Here is an 18595-nt window from a genome sequence, read left to right on the forward strand (position 1 = left end):
CAAGCAGCTACTGCTGAAACTTAGCTCTGGGCAATTTTGCAGCTGTGTCTTTGGCAGTCAGGATATTATTTCAAAACACTGCATTGTTTCACTCATTGTTGCATGAAGTTTCCATACATACCCCAATTTCCACCCTCTCCACTTTCCCAGAATTTCAGATCAGCTTTCCTTTCCTTTTTTTGATCTTTCTAGAGTTGCTAATCATGCAACTTTACATCTGGAAGGCCACTGGCTCCCCAGTCCTTCCCTCCATGGAAGGCTCTACAATTCCCATCATCCTTAACTACCACCATGCTGCCTGGGGCTATTGAGAACTGTAACCCAAAAGCGTCTGCATGGCATCATGTTGGCTTCCACCCTTAGACTCTGCCTTGGTTATTATGTAGACACAAGTTATGTGTGCTAGGAAATGATGACTCACTGTTGCTTCCTTGCATAAACCTAGTTGTTGGGCTAGCTGGTCTCTTCACTCCTCCATATTTTCGAAAAGATGTAGAGAAATATGCTTGCGGGATCAGCTTCTGCGCGCTCTGGTGTTTGAAGATTCTTAAGTCCATCAATTATGGAGCAGTGCTTTAATTGGATTGAAACTCCATTTCCATGCCGCCACCAACACACCTCCTTTCCATTCTCTAAGTATCAGGTGTGCCTATTGTTCCCATTCCTTCATCCCATTGGTTGCCTCCAAATGGAAATCAGTTCTTGACCCTAATACCTCCCATCTCAAGACCTTTTAAGAGGAGTCTTGTTTCAGAGTCAAAGTTAGATTCTTCTTCTTGTCATTGCCACACACACATTCCTCCTTTCTCTGTCACTCGTGAAATCTCTCAAGATGAACAAGCGTCTTCTCCTGGGCTTTTCTCTTCTGCTCTTCTGCACAGTATGTAAGTACCGGGCTTTAAAAGGAAAATAGGGGGTGTTGTTTTGCAAAACATTTGCATGGGAATTTAGCCAGCCAGAGGGCCTTCTCAGTAGTGGCACCCACCTTGTGGAATGCCCTCCCATCAGATATCGAGGAAATAAACAACCATCTGAAGAAGACATCTGAAGGCAGCCCTGTTTAGGGGAGTTTTTAATGTTTGGTGTTTTATTGTGCTTTTAATTCTGTCGGGGGCTGCCCAGAGTGGCTGGGGAAACCCAGCCAGATGGGTGGGGTATAAATAATAAATTATTATTATTATTATTAATTAGCTAGTGCAAATGGATGGGTCCATCTTTCTGAGCAGCTCAGGTGCTGCATTGCCACACCAATCTGTGAGCGGTGTGAGATTTCAGCGGTTCTAGGCTTGCATACCCAGGGTTTGTGTTTCCTGCTTGGAATGAGTCACAGCGGAGGTGTCGTTAGGTTTATTAACACATATATACAACCTGAACCTATGGTGGAGAGGTTCCAGCATAATCACTCCAAGAGGGTTTGGCTTCTCCCATAGGCGCAACCTTGGATCCAAACAGACATCAAACATTGTGCTGCTGCTTTGTGTCTTGGTCCCGTAACTCCTAACTCCAATCTCTCTACTCTAAAGTCTGGCTTTATCTGTTGAGGGAGGGGCCCCACTCATTTGTCTTCCCACACCAGGTCCCTTTGGATCCTTTGTTGTGTTAATGGGTCATCCCCAGGCATAGGCAAACTTGGCCCTCCAGGTGTTTTGGGACTACAATTCCCATCATCCCTAGCTAACAGGACCAGTGGTAAGGGAAGATGAGGATTGTAGTCCCAAAACATCTGGAGGGCTGAGTTTGCCTATGCCTGCCCTAGGCTATCATCTGAACCCAGGAAGCTAGCCTGGTTATTAAATTCCCCTTGTTATTAAATTATTGCTTTGAAAGCTTGCTGATTCCAGCCTAATACCCATGGATCCAGCACCCAGTTTTAACACCCTGAGCCTTAATTAAATTCTAATACTAACTTGATCCGGAGAGAATAGTGGTCTGGCACCCACAAATTCATAACTATATTTAAGTATTTAGGAATGGTGAGTCCTTTTGGGTCGTACCCATCTATTTTTATCTCAGAGTACGTAAATCAATAGGTCTAAGTCGTGTCCACTCATTTAAATGTGTCTGCTCTGAGTAGGACTAACATTGTACACTTTGTTACCTGCTGGTGGGAAAGCCATCTTCCAGGGGTGCTGCAACCACAAGATTCCTGCATTGCAGATCTTGAATTCAATGGGGGATTGAACAAGATCAGCCTTGGCCAACTTGGTGCCCTCCAAATGTTGCTCCCATCAGCCCCAACCTGGTTGGCTAAAGCTGGAGTAGATCACATCAAAATTTCTTTCCAACTCGATGTGTTGTGTCCAATGCTAGTCCTAATCAGAGAAGATCCATTGAACTTAAGAGACATGAATATTTTGGGTTCCTTAATTCCGATGGATCTAGTGTGAGTGGAAGTTAGTTGGAGGCAACCCTGCAGTTCTGGAACCTTTGTCCCTCTAAATGTTGTTGGACTACAACTCCCATCAGCTTTGACTATTGGTCATGCTGGCTGGGGCTGATGTGTGAGTCGTAGTTCAGCAACATCTGGAGGGACAAAGGTTTGTCACACTGGATCTACAACTTTTTCCCATTTATGTGTGAGGGTTAGGAAGTGAAATCCAAAGACTGTTGATGGGGGGGGGGGGAAGCATTCAGTGCAGAGGAGGGCAGCCAAGATGATCAAGTGTCTGGAAACTCAGCCTTACGAGGAATGCTTGAAGGAATGTTTAGCCTGAGAAGTGATATGATAAAGGTAAAGGTAAAGGTACCCCTGCCCGTACGGGCCAGTCTTGACAGACTCTGGGGTTGTGCGCCCATCTCACTTAAGAGGCCAGGGGCCAGCGCTGTCCGGAGACACTTCCGGGTCACGTGGCCAGCGTGACATCGCTGCTCTGGCGAGCCAGAGCCGCACACGGAAACGCCGTTTACCTTCCCGCTGGTAAGCGGTCCCTATTTATCTACTTGCACCCGGAGGTGCTTTCGAACTGCTAGGTTGGCAGGCGCTGGGACCGAGCAGCGGGAGCGCACCCCGCCGCAGGGATTCGAACCGCCGACCTTTCGATCGGCAAGTCCTAGGCGCTGAGGCTTTAACCCACAGCGCCACCTGCGTCCCAAGTGATATGATAGCCATCTTCAAATATTTTACTGGCTGTCATATGGAAGAGGGAGCATGCTTGTTTTCTCCTGCTCTTCAAATGCAATGGCTTCAAGTACAAAAAAAAAGGAGGAGATTCCAACTAAACATTCAGAAAAATTTTCTGACAGGAAGAGCTGTTGGGCAGTGGAACAGACTCCCACGAGAGGCGGTGGACTCTCCTTCCTTGGAGGTTTTCAAGCAGAGGGAGGATGGCCATCTGCCATGATTGCTTTAGCTGAGATTCCTGCATTGCAAGGGGTTGGTCTAGATGACCCTTGGGTCCCTTCCAGTTCTAAGATTCCATAATTCTAATTACAGAAGTAATAATAATAATTTATTATTTATACCCCGCCCATCTGGCTGGGCTTCCCCAGCCACTCTGGGCGGCTCCCAATAGAATATTAAACACACAATAAATACAACAAACATAAAAAACCTCACTAAACTGGGCTGCCTTCAGTTGTCTTCTAAAAGTCAGATAGTTGTTTATTTCCTTGACATCTGATGGGAGGGCGTTCCACAGGGCAGGTGCCACTACCACAAAGGCCCTCTGCCTGGTTCCCGGTAACCTCACTTCTCGCAGCGAGGGAACCGCCAGAAGGCCTTTGGAGCTGGACCTCAGTGTCCGGGCTGAACGATGGGGGTGGAGACGCTCCTTCAGATATACTGGGCCGAGGCCGTTTAGGGCTTTAAAGGTCAGCACCAACACTTTGAAGGCTTGTTTTCTCTTGAGTTCACTTCTTGCTATTACTTTATAGTACTTAGGGTTGTCTTTGCTTCTCCACATCAGCAGGACTAATCAGGCCCCAGCGCATAATTTCTAAAATTCAACCACCAAGGGTTGAATTTAATTAAACTAACTTTAATTAATTAAACCAAGCGACAGAAAACAAGCTGAGGAAACAAAGTGGAGAAGGGAGGGAGAAAGGAAGGAATATTTGCAACAACAACAACACCCCAAGCTAATCCTATAGAGGCAACAGTTTTCTTCCCCTGTGAAAAAGGGTTCAGTTTTACTGCCCCATTCTCAGGGCAGCTAAGAATTTCGATGCATGTGAGGTTTTGAGCTTATATTATTCTTGTAAGATGGCCGAGGATGGGATGTGTATTCTTTCTACCAAACATTTCTCAGGCACTATTCAGCCTCTCCCAATGTGCTTCACCATCTGAAAAAGGCAGATGGAGACATTTTCTCATGATGTCCTCCACTGGGGTTTGATTTAAGGTGAGCAGCTGGGAGATTATTGCTCTGTGAGATGTAAACCACAGTTCCCAAGTTTCTTTTTTGGGGGTGGGAAGCATAACAGAGTTATGAGTTTGTGGGTGCCAAACACCCTAAATTTCTGGGTCCGGTAGCTGTTAGAATTCAAGCAATGCTTGGAGTGTTGAAACTGGGGGTAAGACTCATGTGATTTAACTGTGGGCTAGACAATGCTCATCTCCAGGAATCAGCAAGCGTTAAAAGTGAATTAAGCAAGTTTAACTTCCTCATGAGGTGATAGCCTGGGGATAGACCATTATGAAGATCAAAGGATCAAGGGACTCTGTCTGGGATGGCAAATGAATGGGGCCCCTCCCTCCCTCAACAGACAAATCCACAGATTTTAGAGAAGTTAGAAACTATGTGACCGAGAAGCAGATGAGCAGCAGGCAGAGCTACGGCTGATGTCTGTTTGAATTCTAAGCCGCAGCTATGGGAAAAACAAGAACCTCTTGTGGTAATGCTGTGAAACCCTTCCATTGTTGGCTTAGTTTATATATGTGTGTAATAACCCATATATCATAAAGACACCACAATCTCCGCTGTGCGTCATTTCCAATAGGAAACACAGGCTCTGTTAAGCATGCCTTAAAACCCTGAATCTCGCACTGCTCAAAGCTTTGGGTGGTGTGCCGCATTGCTTTAAATGTGCTGTAGTAGTAGTTGTTGTTGTTACAATTTATTATCCGCCCTTCACCCTAAGGCCCTGGGTGGTTTACAACAAGTTAAACACAACATTAATATTAAACACTACATTAATATTAAAACACAATGTTAAAGGTAAAGGTAAAGGTACCCCTGCCCGTACGGGCCAGTCTTGACAGACTCTGGGGTTGTGCGCCCATCTCACTTAAGAGGCCAGGGGCCAGCGCTGTCCGGAGACACTTCCGGGTCACGTGGCCAGCGTGACATCGCTGCTCTGGCGAGCCAGAGCCGCACACGGAAACGCCGTTTACCTTCCCGCTGGTAAGCGGTCCCTATTTATCTACTTGCACCCGGAGGTGCTTTCGAACTGCTAGGTTGGCAGGCGCTGGGACCGAGCAGCGGGAGCGCACCCCGCCGCAGGGATTCGAACCGCCGACCTTTCGATCGGCAAGTCCTAGGCGCTGAGGCTTTAACCCACAGCGCCACCTGCGTCCCAAGTGATATGATAGCCATCTTCAAATATTTTACTGGCTGTCATATGGAAGAGGGAGCATGCTTGTTTTCTCCTGCTCTTCAAATGCAATGGCTTCAAGTACAAAAAAAAAGGAGGAGATTCCAACTAAACATTCAGAAAAATTTTCTGACAGGAAGAGCTGTTGGGCAGTGGAACAGACTCCCACGAGAGGCGGTGGACTCTCCTTCCTTGGAGGTTTTCAAGCAGAGGGAGGATGGCCATCTGCCATGATTGCTTTAGCTGAGATTCCTGCATTGCAAGGGGTTGGTCTAGATGACCCTTGGGTCCCTTCCAGTTCTAAGATTCCATAATTCTAATTACAGAAGTAATAATAATAATTTATTATTTATACCCCGCCCATCTGGCTGGGCTTCCCCAGCCACTCTGGGCGGCTCCCAATAGAATATTAAACACACAATAAATACAACAAACATAAAAAACCTCACTAAACTGGGCTGCCTTCAGTTGTCTTCTAAAAGTCAGATAGTTGTTTATTTCCTTGACATCTGATGGGAGGGCGTTCCACAGGGCAGGTGCCACTACCACAAAGGCCCTCTGCCTGGTTCCCGGTAACCTCACTTCTCGCAGCGAGGGAACCGCCAGAAGGCCTTTGGAGCTGGACCTCAGTGTCCGGGCTGAACGATGGGGGTGGAGACGCTCCTTCAGATATACTGGGCCGAGGCCGTTTAGGGCTTTAAAGGTCAGCACCAACACTTTGAAGGCTTGTTTTCTCTTGAGTTCACTTCTTGCTATTACTTTATAGTACTTAGGGTTGTCTTTGCTTCTCCACATCAGCAGGACTAATCAGGCCCCAGCGCATAATTTCTAAAATTCAACCACCAAGGGTTGAATTTAATTAAACTAACTTTAATTAATTAAACCAAGCGACAGAAAACAAGCTGAGGAAACAAAGTGGAGAAGGGAGGGAGAAAGGAAGGAATATTTGCAACAACAACAACACCCCAAGCTAATCCTATAGAGGCAACAGTTTTCTTCCCCTGTGAAAAAGGGTTCAGTTTTACTGCCCCATTCTCAGGGCAGCTAAGAATTTCGATGCATGTGAGGTTTTGAGCTTATATTATTCTTGTAAGATGGCCGAGGATGGGATGTGTATTCTTTCTACCAAACATTTCTCAGGCACTATTCAGCCTCTCCCAATGTGCTTCACCATCTGAAAAAGGCAGATGGAGACATTTTCTCATGATGTCCTCCACTGGGGTTTGATTTAAGGTGAGCAGCTGGGAGATTATTGCTCTGTGAGATGTAAACCACAGTTCCCAAGTTTCTTTTTTGGGGGTGGGAAGCATAACAGAGTTATGAGTTTGTGGGTGCCAAACACCCTAAATTTCTGGGTCCGGTAGCTGTTAGAATTCAAGCAATGCTTGGAGTGTTGAAACTGGGGGTAAGACTCATGTGATTTAACTGTGGGCTAGACAATGCTCATCTCCAGGAATCAGCAAGCGTTAAAAGTGAATTAAGCAAGTTTAACTTCCTCATGAGGTGATAGCCTGGGGATAGACCATTATGAAGATCAAAGGATCAAGGGACTCTGTCTGGGATGGCAAATGAATGGGGCCCCTCCCTCCCTCAACAGACAAATCCACAGATTTTAGAGAAGTTAGAAACTATGTGACCGAGAAGCAGATGAGCAGCAGGCAGAGCTACGGCTGATGTCTGTTTGAATTCTAAGCCGCAGCTATGGGAAAAACAAGAACCTCTTGTGGTAATGCTGTGAAACCCTTCCATTGTTGGCTTAGTTTATATATGTGTGTAATAACCCATATATCATAAAGACACCACAATCTCCGCTGTGCGTCATTTCCAATAGGAAACACAGGCTCTGTTAAGCATGCCTTAAAACCCTGAATCTCGCACTGCTCAAAGCTTTGGGTGGTGTGCCGCATTGCTTTAAATGTGCTGTAGTAGTAGTTGTTGTTGTTACAATTTATTATCCGCCCTTCACCCTAAGGCCCTGGGTGGTTTACAACAAGTTAAACACAACATTAATATTAAACACTACATTAATATTAAAACACAATGTTAAAGGTAAAGGTAAAGGTACCCCTGCCCGTACGGGCCAGTCTTGACAGACTCTGGGGTTGTGCGCCCATCTCACTTAAGAGGCCAGGGGCCAGCGCTGTCCGGAGACACTTCCGGGTCACGTGGCCAGCGTGACATCGCTGCTCTGGCGAGCCAGAGCCGCACACGGAAACGCCGTTTACCTTCCCGCTGGTAAGCGGTCCCTATTTATCTACTTGCACCCGGAGGTGCTTTCGAACTGCTAGGTTGGCAGGCGCTGGGACCGAGCAGCGGGAGCGCACCCCGCCGCAGGGATTCGAACCGCCGACCTTTCGATCGGCAAGTCCTAGGCACTGAGGCTTTAACCCACAGCGCCACCTGCGTCCCTAAAACACAATGTTACACATTATTAAAAACAGATTCAAACCATTTAAAATTATAAAAAATAATAATATATAGTGTGAATGTGTCCCTGGTCTATATTGCTGTCTGAAGGGGCACTCTTGCCTTATAGCACAACTAAAGCAGGGGAAATAAAATAAACCAGAACGTTTGTGCTATAAAAAGTTACAGGGTTCCTGCAAGAAATTACAGGAGGTGCACTTGACTGGAAAAAGGAAGCAGTGTGCCCGCCCCAAAACTTTCGTAGGCGCAAACAGAATGGAAAGTGGGGTCTTGTGTAACCACCCAGATACCACCTTGAATGCACAATATAATGCTGCCCACTTTACATTCTGGGTGTTCCCTGGATTACGAAAGGCGCCTTGGCAGCCTCGACGGAGATCACCTGCCACCCATTCTTGTTCCCGTTCCAGCATTCCTTGGCACAGAAATCTGTTTACAAGAGAAGCCTGGCTGCCATCCATCTGGGAGGGATTCCGTCCACCCTGAATCGTTTCAGGTTTCGCAAGAAGCTTCTACCAGCGAAAAGAAGCTTAGATTTCCCCATTTGAACTTGCCTGCTGATTAAGATTTTCTGATGAGGCTCTTCTCTGGGTAACCTTCCCGGATTCTGAAGCCAGGCAAGCAAGGACCGAGAGGCTGACGTCCCCTGGTGTGGGGGTTCCCAAATTGTTGGAAATCCAACCTCTGGACCAGTTGGCCTAGTGCCACCTCTGCTATCTTTTGGTCCCCAAGCCCATCTTGCTTTTAAAGTTAACATCTAAGGACCTTCAATAAATTTAGATTTCCTCTTTTCTCCAATTGGCTGGTCCCCTACTTTTATCTCTGCGGATTCCTATTTGTGGTTTTTAATTGTGTGTGTGGCTGCTTGCTGCTCTCGCGTATTACAGTACATTTCCGAGCACAATTCACAGTGTTGGTGTTGGCCTTTAAAGCCCTATACGGCCTCGGCCCAGTATACCTGAAGGATCCCCATCTTTCAGCCTGAGGTCAACACTGAGGTCCAGCGCCGAGGGCCTTCTGGCGGTTCCCTCATTGCGAGAAGTGAGGTTACAGGGAACCAGGCAGAGGGCCTTTTTGGTAGTGGCACCCACCCTGTGGAACGCCCTCCCACCAGATGTCAAGGAGATAAACAACTACCTGACATTTAGAAGACATCTGAAGGCAGCCCTGTTCAGGGAAATTTTTAATGTGTGACATTTTAATGTATTTTTAATCTTTATTGGAAGCAGCCCAGAGTGGCTGGGGAAACCCAGTCAGATGGGCAGGGTACAAATAATAAATTTTTATTATTATTTATTGTCTCAAGAGATTGCTGTGGACGGCAGGGTCAATATCACAGTCGTAGAGAAATACAGTGCTGCGACGGCATGCAAATGATTAAGTGGGAGAGGGTGAGACAGGGAAGGGATTTGGCACCTGATCCCAAGGCTGCTTCCACAATGGGTGTTTGCAGAACAAGCCATGCCTTGCCATTCACTCATTTTGTTTTGTAGAACTTAGCATACTGTCATCCCTCTTTTTGGAGTTCAGAAAAACTGACGTTAAAACAGAGCGCCAATTGCATCTAGCCAGGGCCCCAACTTTTATTGCCAATGAATCCATCAGGTATTCTGCCTCCCTCATGGCATACCTAACTAAACTCAAAGTCCCTAAGTATCGGAGGGCCTTTACCCTGGGACATTGCCACACCCTTCCCTTGGCTCTCATGGAAGGTCGATAGATTCCTTACTTGGGACAAACAGAAATAACAGAGCATGTGCTTCTCCAGCGCTTATATTATAGAGACATCTGTATTAGCCTCATCTCCCCACTATTCCGTAAGTACTCAGGGCACACAGGACAATTCTATATCTCCCTGCTGCTTTCAGATACCAACCCTCCTGCAACAAACAGTGTTGTCAGGTTCTGCATAGCAGTGCTCAAAATTCATCACATGATGACCTGCGCCACAAACTAGATGTAATGAGCACTCATATCAGATGTGGGTGGCGCTGTGGGTTAAACCACAGAGCCTAGGGCTTGCCAATCAGAAGGTCCGTTGTTCGAATCCCTGCAACAGGGTGAGCTCCCGTTGTTCAGTCCCAGCTCCTGCCAACCTAGCAGTTCGAAAGCACGAAGTGCAAGTAGATAAATAGGTACTGCTCCAGTGGGAAGGTAAACAGCGTTTCTGTGCACTGCTCTGGTTCGCCACATGCTGGGCACATGACCTGGAAGCTGTACGCCGGCCCCTCAGCCAATAAAGCGAGATGAGCGCCGCAACCCCTGAGTCGTCCACGACCCTTTACATATCAGAGTGCTTTGTACATTTCTTTGTAAATTGATAGTCATAGTCTTTTATATACTAACCTTTTATGCTCTTCCTTATCCATTTAATACTCCTAACCCTTATTTTAGCTTCTTACAGTTTTATATATACAGTGGTGCCTCGGGTTAAAAACTTAATTCATTCCGGAGGTTTGTTCTTAACCTGAAACCCTTCTTAACCTGAGGTACCACTTTAGCTAATTGGGCCTCCCGCTGCCGCCGCCGCACGATTTCTGTTCTCATCCAGGAGCAAAGTTCTTAACGTGAGGTACTATTTCTGGGTTAGCAGAGTCTGTAACCTGAAGCCTCTGTAACCCGAGGTACCACTGTACCTTCTTTTTTAATAACTTTAGATTTCCAAAAATGTTTTATAGATTTTAAATGATTGTACTCCACCCCACTTATGCTGGGTCTATGACTGTAATAAAGATTTGACTGATGACTCTTGGGGGGCCCTTAATCTTGCGCAAGTCACGTAACTCACATGGGAGCATGGAAGGGAAGACGAACATCCCAGTTTTGGGACAGGAAGGCACCAGTTTGAGGAAAGCTGCGCTCGTACCTTTGTGGGCTTAGTGACACAGCTGCATTAAGGGTTTCAAATCTTTATTCATTGGGGGGAAGTTGGCTACCTCAAGCTTTAAAGAAAAGAAAGATAAATTCAACCCTCAAGCTTGCTATACTTATTCAACACTTATTGCTGCTCGTTGCCTGAGCCAGAGCTTGATAGGACTCCTGAAGTGGGCAGGAATTAACTCAGCGAGAGAGAGAAATGCATTCCATTCCCAGTGCATCATCGAGGTTTTTTAATCTCCATGGAAGATTGTGGGATGTTGCAGAAACCAAAAGAACTTCTAACACTAGACAGAGATGGCACAATCTCTGCTGGATGAGGTCCACATGAATGCCACCCCAGCGCCTTAAGCAGTTTCAGGAGTGCTTTTAATAACATTGTGAAAGAATATTCAAAGCATGTAAATGAGGATCACGGCCACGTGTTCACACACCCTCACAAGCAAGCATCTGGGGGGCGGGGGCGGATTCCTTTAGAAAACATTTTTTGTAAGTCACAAGTGACTTCTTTGGCGATCACTCGTAGCCGAGTAAGATTGTCTTCCATAAACACGGTTTTAACAATGAGTCCGTAAGTGACTGTGGAGGCCAATTCTGGACCCACACGTCCTTCCACAGTGGGGACATTGGTTTCTGGGCGGGAGATGATCATGGTGTGGATTTGCCAAGAGTGCCTTCCTCTTTGCACGTTTCTCCTTTGCATCCTGAGTTTGAGTGTCTTCAAAGCCCATGACACCTTTGGTAAAGGCTGTTCTCCAACTGGAGCTCTCGCAGGCAAGTGTTTCTCAGCTGTCAGTGTTTATACTACATTTTTTTAGATTTGCCTTGAGAGAGTCTTTGAACCTCTTTTGTTGACCACCAGAATTACGCTTTCCATTTTTAAGTTTGGAATAGAGTAGTTACTTTGGAAGATGATAATCAGGCATCCGTACAACATGACCAGTCCAATGAAGTTAATGTTGAAGAATCATTGCTTCAACACTGGTGATCTTTGCTTCTTACAGTACACTGATATTAGTTCGCCTGTCTTCCCAAGTGATATGTAAAATTTTTCGGAGACACTGTTGATGGAATTTTTCGAGGAGTTGGAGATGGCATTTATATGTGGTCCATGTTTCACAAGCACACAGTAAGGTTGTTAGTACAATAGCTTTGTAAACAAGCATTTTGGTTTCCCCGCGAATGTCCCGGTCCTCAAACACTCTGCACTTCGATCGGGAGAAAGTCGCACTTGCAGAGCTCAGGCGGTGCTAGATTTTGGCATAAGTGTTGGCCCTTGTGGAAAGATAACTGCCTAGGTAGGAGAAGTGATCAAAATTTTTCAACGTTACACCGTTGAGTTGGATTTGTGGCGCAGCAGAGGGGTTATTTTGTACTTGTTGGTGCAGCACTTTGGTTTTTTGGATGTTGAGCGATAGGCCGAGCTTTTTGTAAGCTTCTGCAAAGATATTTAGGATGGTTTGGAGGTCATAAGTGACTAATGCAGGACTGGGGGCAGGGCGGTCTTAAGTATATCTGGTGCCGTGGTACAAAGATCCCTCCGGTGCCCCCCACCCCCCATTTCCCAGAGTTGGCAACCTTTTTACGGCACTGCTGGTTGCTTTGCGGGGCTGGAGGAGGCGGGCAGCGCCTGAAGGGCGGCTCCTCCAGTGGGTGCTCTGGGCGCTGCATGGCAGAGATGGGCGAGGGCACGAGCTGATGCTAGGAGGCACTGCATCCAGCCTCCGCCTCTTCCCTGGCACCCTCCAGAACTTGGTGCCCTGGCGTCCCATGCCACTTGCCTCTATGGCAGCGGTTCTCAACCTGTGGGTCCCCAGATGTTGTTGGACTACAACTCCCATCATCCCTGAGCTCTGGCCTTGCTACTTAGGGGTGATGGGAGTTGTAGTTCAACAAAATCTGGGGACCCACAGGTTGAGAAAGGCAGCTCTATGGGCAAGACGCCCCTGACTGGGGGACCCCAGGACCAGGGGGCAAATACCACCCTATAGATATACAGTCGTACCTCGGAGGTCGAATGGAATCCGTTCCAGAAGTTCGACTTCCAAAACGTTTGGAAACCAAAGCGTGGCTTATGATTGGAAGCTCCTGCAGCCAATCAGAAGCCGCAGAAGCTCCGTCGGACGTTCCAAAGAACGTTCGCAAACCGGAACACTCACTTTGCGGCATTCAGGAGCCAAAACGTTCGAGTTGCAAGGCACCCAGGATCCAAGGTACGACTGCCTTACAGTGACTTGGACCGAAGGACTTTTGGATTTGCTGTTGGTATACAAGATTTCACAAACTGCTTTGGCAGGATGCATCTCATAAGGGTGTTCTATCATCATAGAATCATAGAGTTGGAAGAGACCACAAGGGCCATCGAGTCCAACCCCCTGCTAAGCAGGAAACACCATCAGAGCACTCCTGACATATGGTTGTCAAGCCTCTGCTTAAAGACCTCCAAAGAAGGAGACTCCACCACACTCCTTGGCAGCAAATTCCACTGTCGAACAGCTCTTACTGTCAGGAAGTTCTTCCTAATGTTTAGGTGGAATCTTCTTTCTTGTAGTTTGGAACCATTGCTCCGTGTCCGCTTCTGTGGAGCAGCAGAAAACAACCTTTCTCCCTCCTCTATGTGACATCCTTTTATATATTTGAACATGGCTATCATATCACCCCTTAACCTCCTCTGAGTGTAGCTGAGTGAACGTGGCTATCCTATCACCCCTTAAACTCCTCTGAGTTCTGAGTGTAGTTAATGATGAACAGTGTCCCCCGGCTCTTTTTGGCATCAATGTGGGTATTTACATTCAGAAAAAAGTCCTCTTTGAATGAATTTTGTCTTGGCTTGTAACTGATGCCTCTTAGGTAGGGCTGCCATGCGTACAGATTTTCCCGGACATTGCTGGGATTTCAGAGGCGGAATTGACATCCAGGGGGGATTTCCAAAAGGCGCCTTGTCCTAGATCTTAGACAAATCAATTGAAAAATCTTGGGTTTTTTCGCATTTTTGTAAAAATAACAACACACCGGTGGTTTCCTAAAAACCTTTGGGTGTCCTGATTTTGAAATATGGCAGCTTATATGTATTTTACAGGCAAGTGTGTGTTTTAAGGGAAAACCTATAGAAAAAGATACAGATCTGTATTTTAGGGGAAAGTGCTCACTAAATTGTGCATAATTTAAATGCAATGGGACACACACACACACACACACACAGAGAGAGAGAGAGAGAGAGAGAGAGAGAGAGAGAGAGTATGTATGTTACAGGCCACCCCAATCTCTGCCAAGCTGTGCACGGGATTCCAGGGGTCTTGACCCTTCCCCAGGGCCTGTGCTCCTTCAGAGAATCAAGGATGCAGCAAAGACTGGTGTAGCTTTAAGAAATATGATTTATTCACCACTTTACACCTTCAGTCCGCATGGTGGGAGTCTGGATCTTACAGCATGGTCATCTCAAGAGAGGCCTGCCCCCCCCCAGCAGTGCAGTGCTGGAATCCAAGGCATCTCTCCCAGCCGGCCTTCAGCCAACCTGCCCAAGATGGATCTCTCCCTTTGTGCTTTCTTCTTCATCTTCTCAGCACACCTTGCTAAAGACACACTTTCCCTGTCACCTCAAACATACGCCCCATCACCTTGGCAACATTGATCTCCCCAGGCCAAAGGATTCCTTGTCTGGCACAATTATGCAGCTTGTATTTTCATTCATATCCCAATCAAAATCCTACCATTTGTTAATTCCTTGGGTTTAGGCCATCCTATAACACTCTCACTGTATATTTCCCATGTTCCTATGTAAATATGTCCCCTGGTTTCTCTCTCTCTCTCACTCACTCTCTCTCTCTTCATATGTATGTATGATCCATAGAACAACAGGATGGAACAGACTGAATGCATGTGAAACTAATCTGGAATGGAAATAGGCTGATTCATACATTCTTACAAAACAGTTTTGCTTTGACATCTGCTACAAATGGGGAGTGTGGTATAGTGGTTAGATTGTCAGAACAGGTCTGCAGGAAGCTGGTTTCAAATCTCCACCAAAACATGAAGCTCACATGAAGGGGCCTTTGGCCAGTCACTGCCTCTCAGTCTGACCTACCACACACTGCAAAGGATAAAATGTGGTGGGGGAAACCATGGGCACCATCAAGCACTGAGGAAGAAAGTTGGCATGCAGTTTTTGGCTGTTGTTTTTTAAAGCACTTTTGTGGCCCATTTATAATTTCTGATTAAAACCATGCCTGTCTTTCTGCTTCTCTCCTGCAGCTGAAGGTCTCGTGTGCAGAGTTTGCAAGTACAAACTTGGCAAGGTCTGCCTGGATACTGACGAACCTTGCAAAGCAGCTGAAGGGCAGTTCTGTGAGACAACCAAAGTTTATGCTGGTAAGAACAATTACTGGAAATCCGCTAGTGCTGTAAAATCTCCATCAGTTGTACAGCGAGAGAGCTAGTGCCTTTGGGGAACAGTGTGAGGTGTTGGTATCAACAGGCACCTGAAAAAGCGCTTGCCCCACAGAAAGGGGTCCCCTGCTGACCCCCAGTGTTTCCTGGACCTGCTCCTGTTCCTCCTTGTGCTTGCTGCCTATTCATTTGCCTTATCTCCAGCTGTGGAGGGCAGGACTCGAACCCAGGGCTTCAGGTTACAAGAAGGGAGATTCATCCTGGCAGTAATTGCGCGTCAAGACCCCGAAGGCACCCCCTCGTTGAGAAATAACACACACAAGGACACAGATATTAGGTTAATGTTACTGGGCAAATTTTGGCCACAACTTTATTGATTACAGAATGTGAGCGGTATTGGCTTAGGCATTGAATGAACCGGATTATATCTGACTCTTGCCCGATGCGCAGGAAGTCTGGTAAGGATAAACCACTGGAAGGGGGGAGCCCTGTGGATGCATACCAACTCGAGCTCCCCCTGGTGTTCCCGTCGGGGTTGTGCCATGGCCCTAGCCCCTGACCTGGGCTTCGGACAAGATCAACACCCCCGGATATCCTTAAGCATGGAGGGGCAGGTGATGGCCACACCTCCCCTCCCCATCACAAGGTCAAACAATGCCTAACAACCCTAACAAAGTTGTGACGATTGCTACAAGGTAGGCGAAAACCAAATGGCCAGTGCCAATTTGCCAAGTGGGAAAATTCCTACCAAGCCCCTCAACGGTGACCAAGCGAGGTCCATAGCAAGGCCAGTGCCTAAAACCTGAAAATTAGGGAGGGAGGGCAGGTGATTGAGGAAGCGAACCAAAGAGGAAGCCCTCTGGCTCGTGCCTCTGTTTAAATGGTCCTGGCCACGCCCCCTGGCCAGCGGATTGGCTGGCCGGGCTCTGATGTGGCCGGGATCCCCCAGGCAGAGGGGGACTAAGTCCCCCGCCCCCGGAGGGGAGTTGGTGGCCACGCAGCCCACCGCAACTCCTCCCCACAGGGAAGTGGACCGGATGAACCGTTCAACAGCAGAATGGACTCCCTAGGGAGGTGTTGGGCTCTCCTTCCTTGGGGGGGGGGTTTAAGCAGAGGTTGGATGTCCATCTGTCATGGATGCTTTAGCTGAGATTCCTGAATTTCAACCCCAGCTCCCAGAACTCTGTGATTGTTTAAAGTGACACCGTAGTGCTTTAAACGTATGGTGTGGTGCTCTGTGGCTCTGTGCCCCAAACACCTAGATTTTCAGCGTTATCTGCTATGTGGTGTGACTCACCCTGGGTACAGGGAAGGAGTTAAACTAACACACATCTCGTTCCTCTCCCACCAGGCGAATTATTGCTCTTCAAGCGCTATGGCTGCGGCAAATACGCCGAGCTCTGCAACAAGACTGAGCGGAGGGAAAACGCCTTCAACATGTCCTACGAACGCTCTTGCTGCGACACCGACTTATGCAACGCTTAGATCTCGTTTCCTGTCCCTGGGAAGGTTCGGCTTAGCATGGGGCCAACAGCTGGTTCATTTACAATAAAAGCTAGCAAAAGAGACCCCTTTCACCCAAAAAGACAACCGTCAGATTATATGATCCCATCACTTTGACCTTCTGTCAGTGCTCAAGATTTCAGCTTCTTCTTCCCTCCCAAAGGTTCCCCCACCTCAGTTGTGGCCTCTCCCACAGGGCCTGCTGGAGATGCTTCATAGCTAATTCTGTGTAGCTCACGTTCAAAGCACACAGTTGAAGCTCCAAGACGCCTCTATAAACAGTCATGGCTTCCCCCAAAGAATTCTGGGAACTGTCGTCCGTCAAGGGTGCTGAGAGGTATTGAGAGAGAGACACACCCCTTTTTCCCTCTCGCAAAACTACAATTCCCAGCATTCCCTGTGAAGAGGGTTTGACTGTTAAACAACAACTTAAATCCTTCAAAAGTAATTAAAATTGGGCAAAAAAATACCCGCAAATTAAAACACATGTACGTGTCCTACATGTCTGGGCAGGCTTGTCTAAACAAACATGCTTTTAGCAAGCACTGAATGTAGATTCATTAATTTCAATGGCTCTTCTATGAAAAGAACCTCTGTTGTTGCTTTTTCACCCTTTCTTTAAAGTCTTCAGAATTGTTTCTCTCTGTCATCACCACAAGTTTAGAAACCAAACTGCATTTCTCCTGAAGATCAAAGCATACAGCAAGGGAATATTTGTATGTTTAAACTCCCTGAGAGAAACAGCATAACTGGGGAGAATCTTTTTCTCTCTTTAGCAAATGGCTGAGGGGGGATGACAAGGGGTGGGACATTTTTTTCGGCCTGAGGGCCACATTTTTGAGGGGGGCAACCTTCCAAGGGGCTGCATGACAAAGGTGGGTGGTGCTAGTGTACAAACACACACACACACACACACACACACACACAGCCCTCCAAGCAAGAAGCTTCTTCAGAGTTCAAGGATACATTACAGCTAGCTAAAAACAGTTGAGGCTGCCTAGCAGGTCTGGTGTGGCTTGAGAATAGTCTTCAGGGCCGGACAGAAAGACTTGGGGGGCCGTATCTGGCCTTTGAGCTTGAGATTCCCCACCCCTTAGTTAAAACAATGGCTGTCCTCTTCTCAATCTGAATTCACCCTGAGCTTCATTGCCAAGTGTTTATTTGCTGGTGCAAGGTGTGTGTGTGTGGGGGGGGGAGTCTAGAAAAATATGTATGCAAAGTTTTAAAACGTCCTGTTTTCTTTTATATCTTTTTGTATTTACTGGGGAGTTGTGGAGAGTTGCTGAATCGCTGACTTGGCAAATGATAAAATGTGGCTGGGGAAACGTAGCCAAATGGGCGGGGTATAAATAATAAATTATCATCATTATTATTATTACTACGCGTGCTGCATTTACTGTAGCAGAATCTGAAATCAGATTCCTTAAACTGAACGTCAAAGAGATTGCATACAGTAGTAAAATACTATGTACAACGATGTGGTGCTGTGTTCTGCATGGCTTTTGTGCTTCTGGTGTAAACCGCAGTCGCATGTATTGTATAATCGAATTGTATTGCTGCCATCTTTGGCTGAAGGAATGAATAAAGTCGGTTGACTTCACCATGCTGCCTCTGCACAAGCCCTTTCCTTCACAGGACCAGCATCTTGTAAGGCCCATAGATAGATTGGGATCCGTTTGTAGATTGCTGGGTGGTTTTCAGTTGATCGCCAAGGGAACCTCAGAAGGCCCCCACAGCTGAGCTCCAGCAGCTTTGCCACATGGAAATATACAAACGGATTTCGGGAGGTAGTCAGAGATGAGTTCATCATTGCAAGGACCCAGCAGGTGCATAGCTGTCAACCTACAGATTTGAAAATAAGGGACCAGCA

At 47.0% G+C, this 18595-nt stretch overlaps 1 protein-coding gene across 1 annotated transcript; it reads left to right on the forward strand.

Annotated features, from left to right (window-relative positions):
• The first annotated feature begins 727 nt into the window (after positions 1-727).
• LOC307209105 (lymphocyte antigen 6 complex locus protein G6c-like) lies at positions 728-18323 on the forward strand. The gene is made up of 3 exons (XM_079964208.1): positions 728-884; positions 15088-15204; positions 16574-18323. Exons 1-3 carry the CDS (start codon positions 833-835, stop codon positions 16705-16707), a joined length of 303 nt encoding a protein of 100 aa, XP_079820334.1. The 5' UTR covers positions 728-832; the 3' UTR covers positions 16708-18323.
• The last annotated feature ends 272 nt before the right edge of the window (positions 18324-18595 follow it).

The sequence above is a fragment of the Podarcis cretensis genome (genome assembly GCF_951804945.1).
Source record: "Podarcis cretensis genome assembly, chromosome: 2".
In the NCBI taxonomy this organism is placed as follows: domain Eukaryota; kingdom Metazoa; phylum Chordata; class Lepidosauria; order Squamata; family Lacertidae; genus Podarcis; species Podarcis cretensis.